Source organism: Physella acuta, unplaced genomic scaffold (genome assembly GCF_028476545.2).
Source record: "Physella acuta isolate Inbredline_101_S28 unplaced genomic scaffold, ASM2847654v3 ptg000710l, whole genome shotgun sequence".
NCBI lineage: Eukaryota > Metazoa > Mollusca > Gastropoda > Physidae > Physella > Physella acuta.
In genome coordinates this window covers 519,837-538,916 of record NW_026732229.1, presented here as the reverse complement: position 1 = coordinate 538,916, position 19,080 = coordinate 519,837, and the positions used below count along the sequence as shown (strand labels likewise).

Here is a 19,080-nt window from a genome sequence, read left to right as displayed (position 1 = left end):
CACTGACCGGCTCATTTGAACGTCAAGTAAACGCATTCATGTTTTACAATAACATATTGATCTGGGTGACAGTAGTGGTTCTATGTGACCTACCAAGTAAGACAGTAATGGTTCTATGTGACCTACCAAGTAAGACAGTAATGGTTCAATGTGACCTACCAAGTAAGACAGTAGTGGTTCAATGTGACCTACCAAGTAAGACAGTAATGGTTCAATGTGACCTACCAAGTAAGACAGTAATGGTTCAATGTGACCTACCAAGTAAGACAGTAATGGTTCTATGTGACCTACCAAGTAAGACAGTAGTGGTTCTATGTGACCTACCAAGTAAGACAGTAATGGTTCTATGTGACCTACCAAGTAAGACAGTAGTGGTTCAATGTGACCTACCAAGTAAGACAGTAATGGTTCAATGTGACCTACCAAGTAAGACAGTAATGGTTCAATGTGACCTACCAAGTAAGACAGTAATGGTTCTATGTGACCTACCAAGTAAGACAGTAATGGTTCTATGTGACCTACCAAGTAAGACAGTAATGGTTCTATGTGACCTACCAAGTAAGACAGTAGTGGTTCAATGTGACCTACCAAGTAAGACAGTAGTGGTTCTATGTGACCTACCAAGTAAGACAGTAATGGTTCTATGTGACCTACCAAGTAAGACAGTAATGGTTCTATGTGACCTACCAAGTAAGACAGTAGTGGTTCAATGTGACCTACCAAGTAAGACAGTAATGGTTCTATGTGACCTACCAAGTAAGACAGTAATGGTTCTATGTGACCTACCAAGTAAGACAGTAGTGGTTCAATGTGACCTACCAAGTAAGACAGTAATGGTTCTATGTGACCTACCAAGTAAGACAGTAGTGGTTCAATGTGACCTACCAAGTAAGACAGTAATGGTTCTATGTGACCTACCAAGTAAGACAGTAATGGTTCTATGTGACCTACCAAGTAAGACAGTAATGGTTCTATGTGACCTACCAAGTAAGACAGTAGTGGTTCAATGTGACCTACCAAGTAAGACAGTAATGGTTCTATGTGACCTACCAAGTAAGACAGTAGTGGTTCAATGTGACCTACCAAGTAAGACAGTAATGGTTCTATGTGACCTACCAAGTAAGACAGTAATGGTTCTATGTGACCTACCAAGTAAGACAGTAATGGTTCTATGTGACCTACCAAGTAAGACAGTAATGGTTCTATGTGACCTACCAAGTAAGACAGTAGTGGTTCAATGTGACCTACCAAGTAAGACAGTAATGGTTCAATGTGACCTACCAAGTAAGACAGTAATGGTTCTATGTGACCTACCAAGTAAGACAGTAATGGTTCTATGTGACCTACCAAGTAAGACAGTAATGGTTCAATGTGACCTACCAAGTAAGACAGTAATGGTTCAATGTGACCTACCAAGTAAGACAGTAATGGTTCTATGTGACCTACCAAGTAAGACAGTAATGGTTCTATGTGACCTACCAAGTAAGACAGTAGTGGTTCAATGTGACCTACCAAGTAAGACAGTAGTGGTTCTATGTGACCTACCAAGTAAGACAGTAGTGGTTCTATGTGACCTACCAAGTAAGACAGTAATGGTTCTATGTGACCTACCAAGTAAGACAGTAGTGGTTCTATGTGACCTACCAAGTAAGACAGTAGTGGTTCAATGTGACCTACCAAGTAAGACAGTAGTGGTTCAATGTGACCTACCAAGTAAGACAGTGTAACTCTTAGAGACATAACCTAACTATGACGATCGTGACTCTATGTGACATAGACGGTAGTGACTCTAAAACCTACCAATTATGAGAGTTGTGACTCTCTGAGACCCATCGTAAGTATCAGAGTAGTGACTATCTGAGACCCAACATAAGTATGCGACTGGTGACTTTATGAGACCTAACCTAAGTATTAGAGTAGTGACTATTTGAGATCTTCCAAAGTATGACAGTAGTGACTCTAGAGACCTAACCTAAGTTTGACAGTACTGACTCTATAAAACCTACCAAGTACGACAGTACTGACTCTTTGAGATCTACCACAGTATGACAGTACGGACACTAACCAAGTATGACAGTACGGACTCAAACCAAGTATGACAGTACTGACTCTTTTGTGACCTAGCCCTGACCACGGCAAGTCATTTGTCAAGGGAGGTCAAACAGTTGCTAATGTGATCGCCAGTTATCGTTCCTGCCTGACGGTAAAAGGGGACGGCTGAAGAAGGATGGATTAATTAAGGTTTGACGAGTTTCAGGGAGGAGGAGGTGTGTGTGTGGGGTGTGTGTGTGGGTGGGGGTGTACTGTTGGAGAGAGCTACTGAAGATGACCAGTGGGGCTTGCTGATGAGAACTGTCAAAGACTTGGAGAAAGGGAAGATTGGAACGACTAAGATATGAGACAGAAGAGATCATAGTGTCGTTAATAATATGATTGACCTGAATTAAGAAAGACAATAGCAATATGACTGGGATAAATTAAGAAAGACAATTTTCTTGAGGATTTAGTTCACCACTTGAGGCAATATCATAATCATATCTTCGTTTTACTGTCTTCTTTTTACTAGAAAAAAATCATAATCTTTAACATAAAATAATAGTTAACTGTCTGTAATATACAGCTTTAAATTGAGCACATCATGAGATTTCGTTTTAATTTAAAACACAGGGGTTGAAGGCAAAATATGAAGCAGGCTACAATTTGCTTAAAAAAAAACGGGGGTTTGTCAAATTACTGGCACATTTATAATAACGTTGTTTAAAAAAACACACACAGAATTTAGAACTACATCTAGTTTGTAAAAAAAAAATACGCGAAGTTTGCCAATTTACTAGTACATTTAAAACAATAGCTTACAGAAACAAGAATTTAAAGCAAATTACAGATAATGATAGGAATTACAGCAGCTAATGCTCACACAACACAATCAATTAAACAACGGTTCTATTTCAAGAACACATCGCTTCCCCCCCCCCCCCCCTAGCTATAATTGCTCTGATCATCATGCAAAGAGTGCGGTCTATCGGTCTACATCAGGGGTCTCCAAACTACGGCCCGCGAAGTCCTCTCATCTGGCCCGCGGAGATCTTTTTGTCCAAGGAAAAATCGTATGTTGGTGATTGCTGTGGAAATTTGCCCAGAAAAATCAAAGACATTTCTGGAAAAAAACTGGCCCCCGAAGTGAAATTTGATAGTTAATGCGGCCCTCGGACTGAAAAGTTTGAAGACCCCTGGTCTACATTAACCATCACAAGTGCCTGGTTGTCGCTTGGCGGGTTGGCCGGGACTAGGAGTGCAACCATCCATCACAACCACCGCCTGATTGCATCGGCGTGATCAAACAAGCAAGCCGGAATTCCGGCACAGAGTACAAGCCGGTGATTGTTGTGTCCGGCAGTTACTCCCCACCCCCACTCCCCCTTCCAGTCCACCGACAAAGTGAACTACACCGCGGTAAGGACTTTTCTTTCCCAGGGAGGTCCCCAGTACCATTAAAGACGTCTTCATTATCAACGGCCGTCTAAAGCACTTGATCAAACACTTCATACTCCAGTATGAATTTGGCTGAGCGAGAAATGATTCGATGAAACAAATCTAAAAAAAAAAAAATAATTTGTCTCGCTGGTATCTCTTTCAGGAAGTGACGTCACTGACCCATTTTTATCTCGAGAAGGTACATTTAAAAAAATAAAATAATCGAAAGATAAATTCGCGAATACCAAAAGTAACCAAGGTCGTGTGCAACTGAATGTGGTAGACAGGATCGCGAAAAGTGCTAGACAAACATTTCTTTAAAAAATGCGATAATACTTTCATGTTAACGATTCCGTTTCTCTTTTAGACAAAAGACGCACTGATAATATTGTATCTACAAGTCGGTAGCCCCCGTCTGTTAACTTATAATCAAACCAACCTTTTACCATTCCATCCATCTATCCATACGTCCGCCTATCATTCCATCCATCCTGGAACGGTCCTTATATCTCTACGTATCACTATCCAAATATTCGTATTTTAAATACATGCGGTAAATCGATTTCCGGCTATTCGGAATTACTCCGGCACACACAACAAGGATCGTTCACACCCCACGATGGGATAATGACTGCTGTCTCAAATTTCCACCCCTCTTTTTTTCCACATCAAGGTTAGAATAATTTCAGTAAGGCAGGGGTCTTAAAATCCGGGTTCCACCCCCACCCCCCTCGGGCCACGAGTGGAACCAAAGGGTCGGGTGGAGCGATAGCTATCAGAGGACAAGCATCTTGAGCAGACCGTCAAATATTTGACGAATCGAAGATGTGAGTCGTCTCACACGTCAGGAGGGGGGAGGTAAGCGTGGGGAGGAGGGGAGACGAGCCAGTAACTAGAATGATAATTCCCATGGGGTGATGGTCATTTAGTTAAAATTGGGGGGAAAAAAGTTGAACCATGCAGAAATGAATGAGCAATTTAATGGAAGGATCGAAGCGTAAACGAAAGACTGAAGATGGCATATCGACGAAAGAGGAGGGGGTGGGGGGCGGGGGAAAATGGATCACCCACAGCATCGAATGGGATGAATGGATGCTCGAACAAATACCAGATTAAAGACAATCTTTTTCATATCCGGGCACTTCTCAACGCAAAACACTTTACCTAGGAGAATTATCATTTTAGATAAGGCCGTAAGATCAATCGAAATATAACGATATCTGCATTATAAGATTAGTGATAATTGTATTATCGGGCGGAAATTATTGAATACGATAATGTTTTAAAAAAACGTTTTCAGCATTAACTATTATTACACAGGCTTTTCTCAATATGCTGATATGGATTATCTATTTTTCAAATTTGTCCCTCACTGGTTATTTTTCTGATTCCCCCCCCCCCCCACTCGTCCTTTTTTCCTTCTTCTTTTTCTAAGAATGCAATCCAATTATAATATCTATAGTTTAGGCCTTTTCCTTTCAGAAACCTTTCACAATTTACCTTTTGACCGCCAATACGAGCATCCCCCCCCCCCCCCCCCCGCATTTACGCAACGGTGCAAATCTAGTTTGATTAAATTAAGCAATGCCATTGGCCACACTATTTATTTGTCTTAGTGAAAATATTTAATTAATTAAAAAAAAAAGGTTTGTCATAAACCGATGCTTGAATAGCAAAACACAAGGAAGGTAACTCCCATAGGATTACAACACACGGGTACCATTAATCTCACATCAACATCTTCTGATACAGGGGGGGGGGGGGGGGGCTGTACATGCATACTGTTGACACTCCGGCTTGTGTCAGTAAGACACGTATGTCCATTTGGTGGACCACCAGCCATTAATTTCAACAGTCAAGTCTCCAACTGCAGCGACCCCTACACAGTACTCACGCTATGGACTTGAACAAGGTCACCGTGATGACCGAAAGATGTCCGGTTGCCGAGAGATGTCCGGGCACCGAAGAGATGACCGTCTACCGGCACCAATGACTAAATGAGTTTTCCGTGTTGGTCTCTAGTCGCCAACGTGTCTGTAGCCGGCCAATAAAAGACGGTACGGTGGAAACAAAGAGCTCTTGTATTAGAGGCCATTGGCGTCACACAGGGGAGTAGGGGGGTTGTATGGATCCAGTGAACAGAGGAGTCATTGGCGTCACACAGGGGAGTAGGGGGGTTGTATGGATCCAGTGAACAGAGGAGCCATTGGCGTCACGCAGGGGAGTAGGGGGGGTTGTATGGATCCAGTGAACAGAGGATTCTTTGGCGTCACACAGGGGAGTAGGGGGGTTGTATGGATCCAGTGAACAGAGGAGTCTTTGGCGTCACACAGGGGAGTAGGGGGGTTGTATGGATCCAGTGAACAGAGAAGCCTTTGGCGTCACACAGGGGAGTAACGTAGGGGGGGGGGGCTTATTGTATAGATCCACTGAACAGAGGGGGGTATTGTGTGGCACCGGAGCTCTTCCGCTCAAAGAAAGTTAATTAGTCAGAGAATAATTAGCACAAAAGGTAAACAAGACCACAGACAAAAGAAACAGTCAATTAAAACAATGAAGGTGTCTGAAAACTATAACGGAAACATGCCGTTCAAGCAATCTCTTCAAGTATACAACATTATTAATCTTTGCCCTATTTGTCTTGAAATTGACGTTCACAACTCAACTATTTTTGAAAATTTAACTAACACGAACACATACACAACTTATCGCATATATAATTTAGCTTTCAACACTGGGAGAACAGATCTAAATAACATTGTTATATATTTCCCGTTTAGATTACAACTATTAGCACAAGACAGCACTTGGCACGATATTGGAGAGTAAGCGAGATCGCCAAGCATACAAAAACAAGGCTCAGTTCAAACGTAAAGTTAAAGATTAAAAAAAAAAGAAATGTTCTAAATGCAGACTCAGTATAAAAAAAGTGCTGACCCCTCTCTTCCCCCATCCCCCCTCCCCCACAAGACCGTTAAAAAGGTGGATAATTTATTTTAGAGATCGATGACGGAGGGAAAAAAAACTTGGATCAGATTTGAGCGCTGCTCCCAATCTACAAATATTGTTTTCAATATTAGCGAGACGTCGGCCCTAAATAAGACATCGACCTCATTAACAGCGCAGGAGCGATAGGACGCCACTGTTTAAAGATAGGACGCCACTGTTTAAAGATAGGACGCCACTGTTTGCAGAGGCAACATGGAGGAACAACACTGGCTGGCTGGCTGCTTCGTGTTGGAATCAACAGTAGGGAGGGGGGGTCTAACGCGGGCGATCAAAGTATACAAGATATGCTGGGCAGTTTCAGGAAGATTAAAAGTGGACATCTAGGAGAATGTTTCTTTATTAAAAGAGGGGGTGAGGGTGGGGAAACAACGCCAGAGTCGATTACTTAAAGAGAAACCAACACAGAAAGTGCCTGCTTGCTTTAGAAAGGGAATAGCCTAGAATTGGTTGTGTCATTTGAAAACTCTTTCTATTAGCATGAGCAAACCAGAGCTGGATTTTTCAACATTCACAAACCTTCAGAACGTTGAGCCAGGCCTAGCTCACATTCTAAAGATAGAAGTAAAAGGGGGTGGGGTGGGGATGTAGAAGTGTGGTATGGTTTTAACTCTAGAGAAGTGCGAAGGCAACATTCGATCTTTGACACATCTGAGTACAGGGACTACTACATTAAGCTTATTAAAAAAATACCCTCGCTTGAAACGTAAGTAAAATGCAACACAAAACTACGCCGTACAACTTAACCAAAGGTTGTAAAAACAGAAATAACATTACATTTTAAATATATAGGCTGGTGTATCAAAGAATGAGAAACTATTATTTAAAAAAATTGAAACTACACTACAATTTTCATTAAAAAAAAACTAAGTACAAAATTACTACTTGTATTATTACATACAGTGAAACTCAATCGAAAAGGAGAAACCGTTTCACAATACCAAAAAAAAAACAACAAATGGTACGAGAACTCGAGCAAATATTCAAACAAGGACGCTTGAATAACTGGTATCAGAGACCATAAAGCTGACTCAACTCACGAGGAAACCTTAGGATAACCAGGAGAAAATCTCCATAGCCATCGCGATTATATTCTTTTTATTTACATGATTACTCCCTGTTCACTGGGGCTCAAGAGATGGGGGGGAGGGGGTGGATGGGTTCTAGAGGGTAGAGGAGACTTCTAAGAGGGGATTTTAACTTCAGGCTGGGACGACTGAGCTGGGGCTAGAGCTAAAGCTAATTAGAAGGTACTTTGGTGTTTTAATTAATGAGAGCGGGTAGTGTTATGACAAGTTTAAAAGTCTGTCGTAGTGTGGGGGTGTGTCTTTACAGTTCGCTGGGTGGGAGATTGGACGTTAAATTTAAAGCCCTAAACAGATTGCTAAACGTAACTGGTGATGATTCTTGTGGAGGTTCGTTGAATAAAACTAGTTTTTGATGGTTTATTTTAAAATTTCGAGATGAATCTAACCATTTTGTATGCTGATCTTTGCATTTTAATGTGAGTGTTGTCTTTAGAATATGGGTTGTGGTGGGCGAAGATGAGATTTTATAAGCTAAAAATCAACGCGCATATAAATTATGCCATCCACCCCCCTCCCACCGGTATAAAAAATGAATCCCTAATTAATGAACATAAAAAACGAACGTCTAACCTCATATTTTCTAATAGGCATCAAATTAACCTAGTTTTATGGGGGAGGAATAAAAAAAAAGATCAATCAATAAGTTCACAGTTTAACCAAATCGATTTTTATTGTTGGCTTTGGGATGTAGGACTGTGGTCGGGGCTAATGGGCCGTGTAGAGGGGCCATTAGTCAACCAACAGGCGCCCGGGCTTCTTGTGGTAGCGCTTGTTTATTCACCTTAAGCCGGAGATACCGTCTAATGCTTTGTAGAGCTGCTGGCCATACGCGTTCTGATAGGAACATTACCCAATTACATTCGCATGTAGAGGGGACATTATGAAGCATTAGAATAACTGCATATACGAATTCAGTTTCGAAGAGCATGCAGGTATACTTTATCTATCTATCTATCTATCTGTCTGTCTGTCTGTCTGTCTGTCTACCTACCTACCTACCTACCTATCTATCTATCTATCTATCTATCTATCTATCTATCTATCTATCTATCTATCTATCTATCTATCTATCTATCTATCTATCAGTCTATCTATCTATCAGTCTATCTTTTTATCTATCCATATATATATATATATATATAAATATATATATATATATATATATATATATATATATATATATATATATATATATCAAAGTATGAGTTATTGATATTCATCTTCTAAATGTTATTGATTGCTTTAAAATTATACCCCAGTTGTTAACCTACATCTAACTGCTGGATGAAGAATTTCAAGCTTAGTTGACCGAACAACTCTGATCTCCATCCACATCACAGCAGACGATAGCAGCATTGATTCCTCTATTTCCCTCTGATTCCCCCCCCCCCCCCCCCCCCTCCTCAACATTAATGGTGTTCATAACTCCAACACGAAAAAGGAACTTTGTAAAAACGCCCACAGCAAATTTACGTCACCAAGTCGCACCCGTCCCCCCTCTTTACTGCCGGGAGTTTATTTTTTTTTTGCCTGATGACCTTTTATCAAGAACCAAGATGGCGGCCACAATCTGATGAGCCGGAGAGGGACTAGAGGCGGGGCTAGACCGCTGATAGAATTTTACTGTGACACAACTACCCGTAACAAGGTTTCACCCAGTCTTTCTCTTACTTCCCCTTGTAAAAAGTGAAAACACAATCTTATTAGAACAACTCACGACTTTTTTTTTAATGTGGAGATTGTCAAAATAGAACCTCAGACGACTAGTGTGCCTTCAGCGTTCTTTGCGTGTGTATGTTTGCCTTTGTATAACATACAAAAATCGTATGGTTATAAAGATGAATAGGTTTACGGCTGGAGATTTAGCAGTCCATACAAACCAACAGCACAATTATCACATTAATATTTAAATATTCTTATATTAAAATGTGGGATATGAAAAATAAACTGAAGTTGATTCTGTGACACGCTAGATTGAGGTAAATAAAGAAGTTACCACATAATACGCTGTGGAGCTAGAAACACTAATACATACAGCGACTTTCTAAACAAGCAAAACCTCCTAGTCTCTTACATTTGCAAGACGCATTCGATGGTACTGGCTTAGCTAGTATCACTACAACCCTGTCCTCAAACTTATCCCTGGCCCCATACATAATCTAAAGATACTCTACTCTGTCCCCAACTCTAATAGCTTATGCTAGCCCTAACCTTAACAAAGATACCAGAAAAAAATGAACCTTGTATGATTTTGTAATGTCTGTGTTTTGATAAAGACCCTCATACATTATACACCAACATAAAGAATTCAGAATTCTATCAGCCTCATCCTCTAACATCAATACCAACTTTCAACAGCGGCCATACAGTATACAAGCTTATCTTCCCGTTTGAAAAGGTCGGGGAATGAAGCGATAGAACCCCATTAAACAAGACAACTACTTCAACCGTTTCCTCACGGGAAATACTCCCACGTCCCGCAACCATCCACAGCTACCAGCAAGTTACGGTAACCACGTGATCACGTCAATAAGACGGCCATCTACAGACGTCTTCTTCAGCTTTGGCCAAGGGCCATCGTGTCATCATTATGACTCTCCAGGCAGATTCTGGCCTAAAATCGGCTTAGCTTGACATAAACCCGTTCAGTGGCCATGTATTGATGGCCCATAAACCTATTGAAAACAGTGTAATGATGGCCCCTAAACCTATTGAAAAACGCGTAGAGACGGGCCCCTAAACCTATATAACAGAGCTTCGCCGCCAACGTAAAAATAAACACCGCAACCCTTTTGAGCCAATCAGATTCGCGTAGACAATGTTACCTCTCTATCTAAACCAATCAGATGCATTTGTACACTGGCGATGGACGTGTCAGGCAGATGGGTTTTTATAGATGAGATTTTGGCCAAATTTGTAATAAAAACAGCGGTCATGTTCTCAGGATAAGTGCTGCTCAACTGAATCAACAGGAGAATGTGTACAGCACAAGAACGTTACAATATTTAATACATATGTTGGTTATATCTACAGATGTGTATATAATATAGGCATATATAGACAGACATATATATATAGGCATATATAGACAGACATATATATATATATATATATATATACATATATATATATATATATATATATATACATATATATATATATATATATATATATATATATATATATATATATATATATATATATATATATATATATATATATATATATACATATACATACATATACATACATATATATATATATATATATATATATATATATATATAAAGAGAGAGAGAGATAGATAGATAGATAGATAGATAGATAGATAGATAGATAGATAGATAGATAGATAGATAGATAGATAGATAGATAGATAGATAGATAGATAGATAGATAGATAGATAGATAGATAGAAAGATAGACGTATAGATACAGAGAAAGATGCTTATAACATACACCTTAAGGGGTATTAAAGAACGGAACAGAAGAGGCAAACAAAATGAATGCAATAAGCTATTGAAGAAATGAAATTTTTAAAGCCAGAAGAGTAATGATAGGATTGAAACAAAACCTTATTGGCTTTCCCGTAGCTTATCGCTTGGTCAATAAAAGCCGTCGTTTCTCTTATCTGGCTGGCGTGTGTCAAAACAAGGGGAGGGGGGAGGGGGGGGGGAGATGAAGGGGAGGGGTGGTTGAAGACAATCTGGGGGATCTGGTCAGTGTTGCTGGTGACGATGTTAAGCCTGGTGAGGTAGGTGTGTCCAGCAAGGTAAGGGCGGTAACTGGTGTGTCCAGCTCCCCAAGGGAGATAACTGGTGAGCAATAAAGTACTTAATACTACAAGAGAACAGAAAAAAAAGTATATATTTATCGATACCTGCCAACGCAATAAAAGTTGAAATATCGAAACCGCCCATGGAACCAACTACCCTCCAAATGTGATAATAACCACGATTATAGTGTGCGATATCTGCCCGTCCAAACAAGTTCTCACATCGATACCGCCCAGGGGACCGACTACCCACCAGTTGACACTAACCACGGTGATAGTGTGCGATCCTCTGCCCAGTCGACTGTAAGCACGCCACAACAGTTTGCCGGTGTGAACGCCATAGATTGGATTCAATTTGCTGCGACTAATTGATAAAAAGCGCCGCTAGAGTTACCGCCCCGTCTGCCCTTTCTTCCTGCCCGACGATCCTAATTACAGAGACCGATGGCAGGCGGACGATATTACAGTCGGGGAGGACCCGGACAGACTTAACTTGCCGGAGTGACAGACACGATTATGATGGACAGCCAGAGTTTGCTTTAGAAGAAAAAACTGGCTTTTTACGTTTTTCTAACAAAATATAATACACATGATGAGAAGCAGAATTTGAAAAATAATGTAAACAAATTCATATAAAACAATCACGAGGGATAGAAAGATTTAAAGGTCCTGGATAGAATTCCGGAAAAAGAATTGTAAAAAAAAAAAATAACTTAAAAAAAATGAAACCCAATGTAAATGGGCGCTTGTAAAGCAATTTGTAAAGACGGGCAGAGAAATTCAATGTAAACATATTTCCATGAGCTTCTTCAGCGGACGGCCGTACACAAGTTTTCATCGCGGGAATTTCGTGGAAATTAAATTATGCCGACCGTGGCGCCCCCGTTCCTGGGGTCGTCTCCTTCTGTGGGGGTATCTGGTGACGGCCAGGCTTAACTCCATTACTGTGGGGCGAGGGGGATGAGGGTGGTGTAGACAGAAGACAGAGCTTATATGGGAACAGGCGTGTAGGTTTCAATCACATTATAACCGGGGTCACGTGGCTCCCGTCTTATTTTTTGCTGAAATAGCTTGACAATAAACAACAGTGGATGAATTGTCTTCCCTGATATTTTACCCAGAATTTTGTCTTCAAAATTGTCTTCATCCGTGAGATAACTGACCTCAATAATCGCTAACTAGATTGTCGTTCTTAAGATATTTTACTCAAACATTTGTTATCTGTGTTGTCGTTAATGAGATATGTTAATATCAATGGCATTGTCTTCCCTATTGTTTTATAGGGACATGTCATTGTGGTAACCTCCCTTTGTTGTTATTTTGTTTCTGCTTGAATTTAAGGGCGAGCAGTGGTAGTGTACTCAACTGCCAACCCAAAAGTCTCGAGTTCGAATCTGAATCCCGACTGGAGTCTGCAGGACGTGCCTGGTCGACCTCTCTGGTGGGTACCTTGCTCACGTTAGGAAAATACAGGCGGTTGGGAAAAGTGCTAACCACACCGCCCCCTCACATGCCGAGGTCAAGACACATAGAATCTACTTCATCTACCCTCTACATGGTTAGGTCTGAAATATTAGCTAACTATACTTTTAAAAATCTTATAAATTAACAGACTTTCTTGTATTAAAAAAATAATCTTCCTGTAATGCAATAATCGAGCAACACATCCATCTTTACAATACAATTATCGTAATTACCCGAGTAATTCTTGTTCATACAATAATGTCCACAAAGAATAAAAGTAGTTAGATTATGAGGCAATCAACACGAAGGAACAAACAGCTAGACAAACCTAAACTATGACTGTATTTGACTTGATTTGCCGCCGTACGACTGAGATGCGGACAGTGAAGAAGCGAGACAAACCTAAACATGTGTACAGCCAAGAAGCGAGACAAACCTAAACTATGTCTGTGTTGGACTTGGTTTGCCGTCGTACGATTGAGATGCGGACAAACCTAAACATGCGGACAGCCAAGAAGCGAGACAAACCTAAACTATGTCTGTGTTGGACTTGGTTTGCCGCCGTACGATTGAGATGCGTACAACCAAGAAGCGAGACAAACCTAAACTATGTCTGCGTTCGACTTGATTTACCCGCCGTATACCAACAAGGTACTAAAAGATTATGACGACCACATGACAGGCCTAGAGATTAGGTTTCCTGAGATCGATCCAAACTTCCAGAGCAGTCTGGCCTGTCTTACGATTTAGGACATCATCTGTGGGGGTGGGGGTGGGGGGGGGGGGGGGGTGGGGTGTGTGTGTGGTGGGGGTAGGGTGTGTGTGTGGTGGGGGGTAGGGTGTGTGTGTATGGAGAGAGGTCAGTCAGTGGCCAGCGTTGTTAGTCAGTTGTTGAGCGTCGCAGAGATCAGTAGTTCGTATGTCCGTAATCAGCGCTAAATCTTGACATGACCATATTTTATATTGCCCAGACGCAATCGTCAGTATTTTATCTTGACCAGTCTCAGTCTTCAGGAATTTATGTTGACCCCCCTCTCATCCCCACTGACTTAATCTTGACTCGACTTGTGCCAGTAACTAACCCAGACCTAATTAATGAACTATCATATCAACAACAACATGAATCTAAATACGAACGATTTCTTAACCAACGGTCTTGACCCTCTGACACTACTACACCAAATACTCTACATTTGTAACCTCTCTTCTCGAATACCATCATCTAATATGTCATCACCCCTTACGTCGGGTTTCATGAAAACACAAAGCGAAGCAAACATTAAGCACATTAGTCCATTCGAAGCTTAGATAATCTCCAACACCGAGGCGCTAGGGTGTCAGGCTAAAAATAGACGAGTTTACGTCACATGACTCCACTAATGGTAAAACTCGGGTTGTAAAAAAAGTGTCAAGTTTCTACTCGCGGTCTATTAACAAGTTTCGTCTAACGACGTAACTTGTTGGGTCGAGGTTGTCCCCTCTTGTCGAGCTGACCAATCAATATCTACCAGCACAAAAATGAGGTCAGTATTAGCGTCCATTCTTTTTTGCAATATTTTTTCTCACAAATTTAACGAAACCATAAATGAAATTATAACTATAATTCATATTAATTTTATTTAGTAACAACGTATATATTAGTCTTAAACAAAATCAATTTAAAAATAAAACACTATGACCATATTGAATGACAAAATTAATTTTGAAGCACACTTTAATTTAAAGCTGAAGTCGGAGAACCACATACCCCCTTCCTCATCCACCCCAAATAACGTCGGGTCTGAGGGTACGGTCAGAGGCGTAGCGAAGGGGGGTGGGGGGCGGGGGGTGCGGACCGCACCGGGTGATACCATTTAGGGGGGTGACACCAAGGCAAAAAATAGCAAAATATATAGAGAAAAACTTGAGAGGGGGGGGTGCAAATCGAAAATTTGAAGGGGGTGCAAATCGAATATTTGAAAGTTTGTCCCCGGGAAAGGTCGCTACGCCTCTGGGGGGGGGGGGGGTGACACCATTAAGTGCCGCACCGGGTGACACCCGACCTCGCTACGCCACTGGGTACGGTACTGCGGCATACCGCTAATGTAGCTGATGGACTCCATATTCTAGGTTTTCAATTTAACTGTATCAAGAAAAAACGCCATCGGTTTTCGGCTTTTTTTTTTAACATACATGTTCCATCATGAACGCTTAAACCACGGGTACGCCTATGCCACGGATATCTACGCCGCTGGTTTGTCAAGTAAAATATGTTGTCCCCCCTAGGTAAATCGGTGTCTGACTGAGATAAAATGTACAGGGGGGGGGGGGGGGTTAAGCTGATGACGTCTGATACAGGCTTTAAACATTTGAGGGGAGGGGGGGGGGGGGGTTGGACACAAGGAATACCTGTTTAAGATGAGAAAAAAATAATAGGGAAAATAGAAGAAAAAAAACTAGGACAAGAACTTGATTTATTTTGTTAAAACGATCGATTTTTATTTTGTTTTACGGCTTTTTTTTCCCCCTCACAAGAAGAAAACTACAAACTGATTGGTTTGAAAGAGAAGGAGAAGAAGAAAAAAAAAAAAAAACAACGAGCCAGGAAGCCGAGGATCAGAAAATGCTGAATTTGCATTATTTTTCTTTAATCTCTTAAGTCTGGGAATCCTCTGTCTCTAAAAAAATAACACAATACGGAATGATAGAATCAAACCTGACTGCCATCAGTTCCAGATTTTTTTCCCCCTCCCAGGCTTTCCTGTCTGACACGCAAGAAATGGCTTTCTGCCCCCCCCCCCCCTTCCCCCCACGCCAAATATCAGCGGCCAGACCAGGTTGGGGATCATCGCGTGACGGCCCCAGGTTTCCTGTCAGGGATTGTCTCGATGTGAGGGGACATGTCCTACAGGACAAAAGGACTTGGTGATTGTCTTTAGCGCCAGTCTCGATGTTAGGGGACATGGTCCTACAGGACAATAGGACATAGTCAGCGATTGTCATTAGTGTCAGTCTAAATGAGAATATTGTTAGTGGACATGTCCTGCAGGACAAAAGGACCTAGCTAGGAATTGTTTTTAGAGTCTGTCTCATGATAAAGATTGTTAATGTTAGGGTATGGAGTAGGGAGGGGTGGATATGTACTATAATGACCAAGAGTACTATGTGATAGGAAAACATGACCAAGTATTCCTCTAAAAGGGACTGTTCTTACACAAAGGATAGATAAAACAATACAAGGAGAGGTAATGTAGGAAAGGAATGTACTGAGACAAGTTAGCTTTCCCAAGGCTGGTTACCAGAGAATATAGTACATATAGTCAACAACAGGCCAAGTGGAATGATAAAAGAAAAAACGATTCAATAAAACACAAACTTTCCATTCACTACACCCCATACTTTAATGCTGTGTTTATCAATACTTAAACATCAGTTCAATAAATCACAAACTTTCCATTCACTACACCCCATACCTTACTGCTGTGTTTATCAATACTTAAACATCAGTTCAATAAATCACAAACTTTCCATTCACTACACCCCATACCTTACTGCTGTGTTTATCAATACTTAAACATCAGTTCAATAAATCACAAACTTTCCATTCACTACACCCCATACTTTAATGCTGTGTTTATCAATACTTAAACATCAGTTCAATAAATCACAAACTTTCCATTCACTACACCCCATACCTTACTGCTGTGTTTATCAATACTTAAACATCAGTTCAATAAATCACAAACTTTCCATTCACTACACCCCATACCTTACTGCTGTGTTTATCAATACTTAAACATCAGTTCAATAAATCACAAACTTTCCATTCACTACACCCCATACTTTAATGCTGTGTTTATCAATACTTAAACATCAGTTCAATAAATCACAAACTTTCCATTCACTACACCCCATACCTTACTGCTGTGTTTAATCTATCAATACTTAAATTAAAATAGTGCATGCTTTACCCTCTGTTACATATTAGCATCAGACAGGACACAACCATAAAGTATTTATGTGCTCTGTAAGTATTGAATAGAACTTTCTGTATTTTTGGCTCATACAAGATTCACATACTCTTATTTAGAAAAGATGCTGTTATATCTATACATATTTTAAGGTGTGTATAATGGAATCACATGTAAAACTTAGGAGCTCTAAAATCTATTACACGTAAATAAAATATTACAAATATTATCTTCCTTTGTATTTGAATACAAAACTAAAAAAAAAACCCAGTAAACATGACTAGTAGTGTATAAAAAATGTATTTTAGTTAGCTCCTTATATTTGTTGTAAACACAATACCGTGGCAACAATTGTCTTTAGATGATCTATGATGTGTTGAAAAGATAAAGGTAATGAAAATAATGGGGTTACAGTTTAGGATATGTTTTACATTAGGCACTTACCTTTTGTAGACAGAAACAGAGACAGGTGACAAAGACAATAAATTAACTATTTATATCTGACAGAAGAAAGTTTCTACCTGGCAGAGGCAGTAAATTACCTATGAATAGCTGACAGAAAGCATCAAGTTACCTACATATAGCTGATAAAAGAATAAGTGACCTAAGTATAGCTGACAGAAGACAGTGAGTGACCTGTGTATAGCTGACAGTGAGTGACCTATGTATAGCTGACAGAAGACAGTGAGTGACTTAAGTATAGCTGACAGAAGACAATGAGTGACCTATGTATAGCTGACAGAAGACAGAGAGTGACCTATGTATAGCTGACAGAAGACAGTGAGTGACCTATGTATATCTGACAGTGGGTTACCTACCTTTAAGTAGTAGACCAACAGTTCATTCAGGGATGGATCTGCGTTCAGGTTGACCAGGAACGGCCGGCCATGTTCGACCTTGATACCTGACGTCACTACTGACACGCCCATTTGTTCTAGAGTTTTCTGACGGGCCTGGAATTATCAACAAAATTAACAAATAATTAGTCCAGCAATTTTATACACAAGGGGCATAACTATGCGAATGTGTTTTTCAAGAAATACATTTTCTTTGTTGCTTCCCTTTATTCAAAAGGGCTAGTTATAGACATAATGTAAAAAAATTGTATTTTTTCTGGAAAAGCACTTACCTGATGAATTCTTTCAGTTTCCTGCAATTTTTCTTCCCAAGTTTTAGACATTTCCTTCATAAGTTTTTCTGACTCAGTCAGTCTTTCAGCCAAATCTGGAGCTTTCATGCTCTGGAGAGGTAAAAAGTATACTACATAAATACTACATGAAATAAATTTGCTCAAAAAATAAAATCCAATTAATTCCTTTTTACATATTTCTCTATACTGTAATTACTTTTGTAATAAAAGGCTAAAGAATGAACAACTTTTTTAGGTTTGACAGTATTTTATCAATATGATTTAGATTTATTTTTGAGCAAGTATTATAATATGTGATGGTAAAAATGTATATTCTTTTAAGAACCTACAAATACAAACTGATAAATATTTAGGAAAATGTAAACAAAACAAAATGCAGATAAAACATAAACAAATAACAAAACAATACAAACTAAACATTTAATTATATATTTAAAATATACTAGACAATAAAGGAGTTTACAAAAAAACCCACAAAATAAATAAATAAATAAATAAATACAAAATAATACAGGAACTAAAGAAAAAAAATGAGATATGAAATAATAAAATAAAAAATATAAATACACAATAAAATATGAATGAGACAAAAACAAAACGAGACAAAAAAACAGGTGTAAAAACTAAAGAGCTGTGCTGGTTCAACTTACACTGAGGCCTGTACTTCGCCTCACCTGAGCCTCGTTCAGCTGGGCCTTCAACATCTCAACCTCCTCCCTCAACTCTCTGATGATCCTGGCGTTGGGGTCTTCATTGACCACGGCGTGGTTGATGATGCGCTTGGCTCGGTCGGCGTAGCGCAGGGTGGACAGGGTTTCCTCGTAGTTGTCAGCGGCAGGGCTGATGGTGGCAACCATCACAGTTTTACTGTTGCCACCGAGGTTGTCCTGGTTACGTAAACAATAGGTCAACATTTTAGTAAACTTAACAGCGATTTAAAAGTAAGTCATAATTTTAGGTGTCATGGTAACCAACATAATAGGTCAACATTTTGCTAATTTGAGAAGGAAAGAAAATTGGGAGAGAAGGAAAGAAAGCGTTTTAAAAGTCATAATTTTAGGTTGTCATGGTAATGTACAGAATAAATTAACAATTTGGTTAAACTTAACAACAATGTAACTTATGTCTTTTTTTCAGATTGTCATGGTAATGTATAAAATAAGTCAACATTTT

At 39.8% G+C, this 19,080-nt stretch overlaps 1 protein-coding gene across 8 annotated transcripts in view; it reads right to left on the bottom strand.

Moving 5' to 3' along the window:
- Positions 1-19,080, bottom strand: part of LOC131949721 (kinesin-like protein KIF13B) — a 279,264-nt gene that overhangs the window by 99,780 nt on the left and 160,404 nt on the right. For 7 of the 8 annotated variants that reach the window (XM_059311582.1, XM_059311583.1, XM_059311585.1 and 4 more), the window contains exons 11-13: positions 18,558-18,794; positions 17,887-17,997; positions 17,576-17,710 (exon numbers count right to left, since the gene is read on the bottom strand). In XM_059311582.1, the coding sequence (XP_059167565.1) occupies positions 17,576-17,710; positions 17,887-17,997; positions 18,558-18,794 (483 nt within the window). The remainder of the gene's footprint in view (positions 1-17,575; positions 17,711-17,886; positions 17,998-18,557; positions 18,795-19,080) is intronic. The other variant, XM_059311584.1, reaches the window with a different exon arrangement.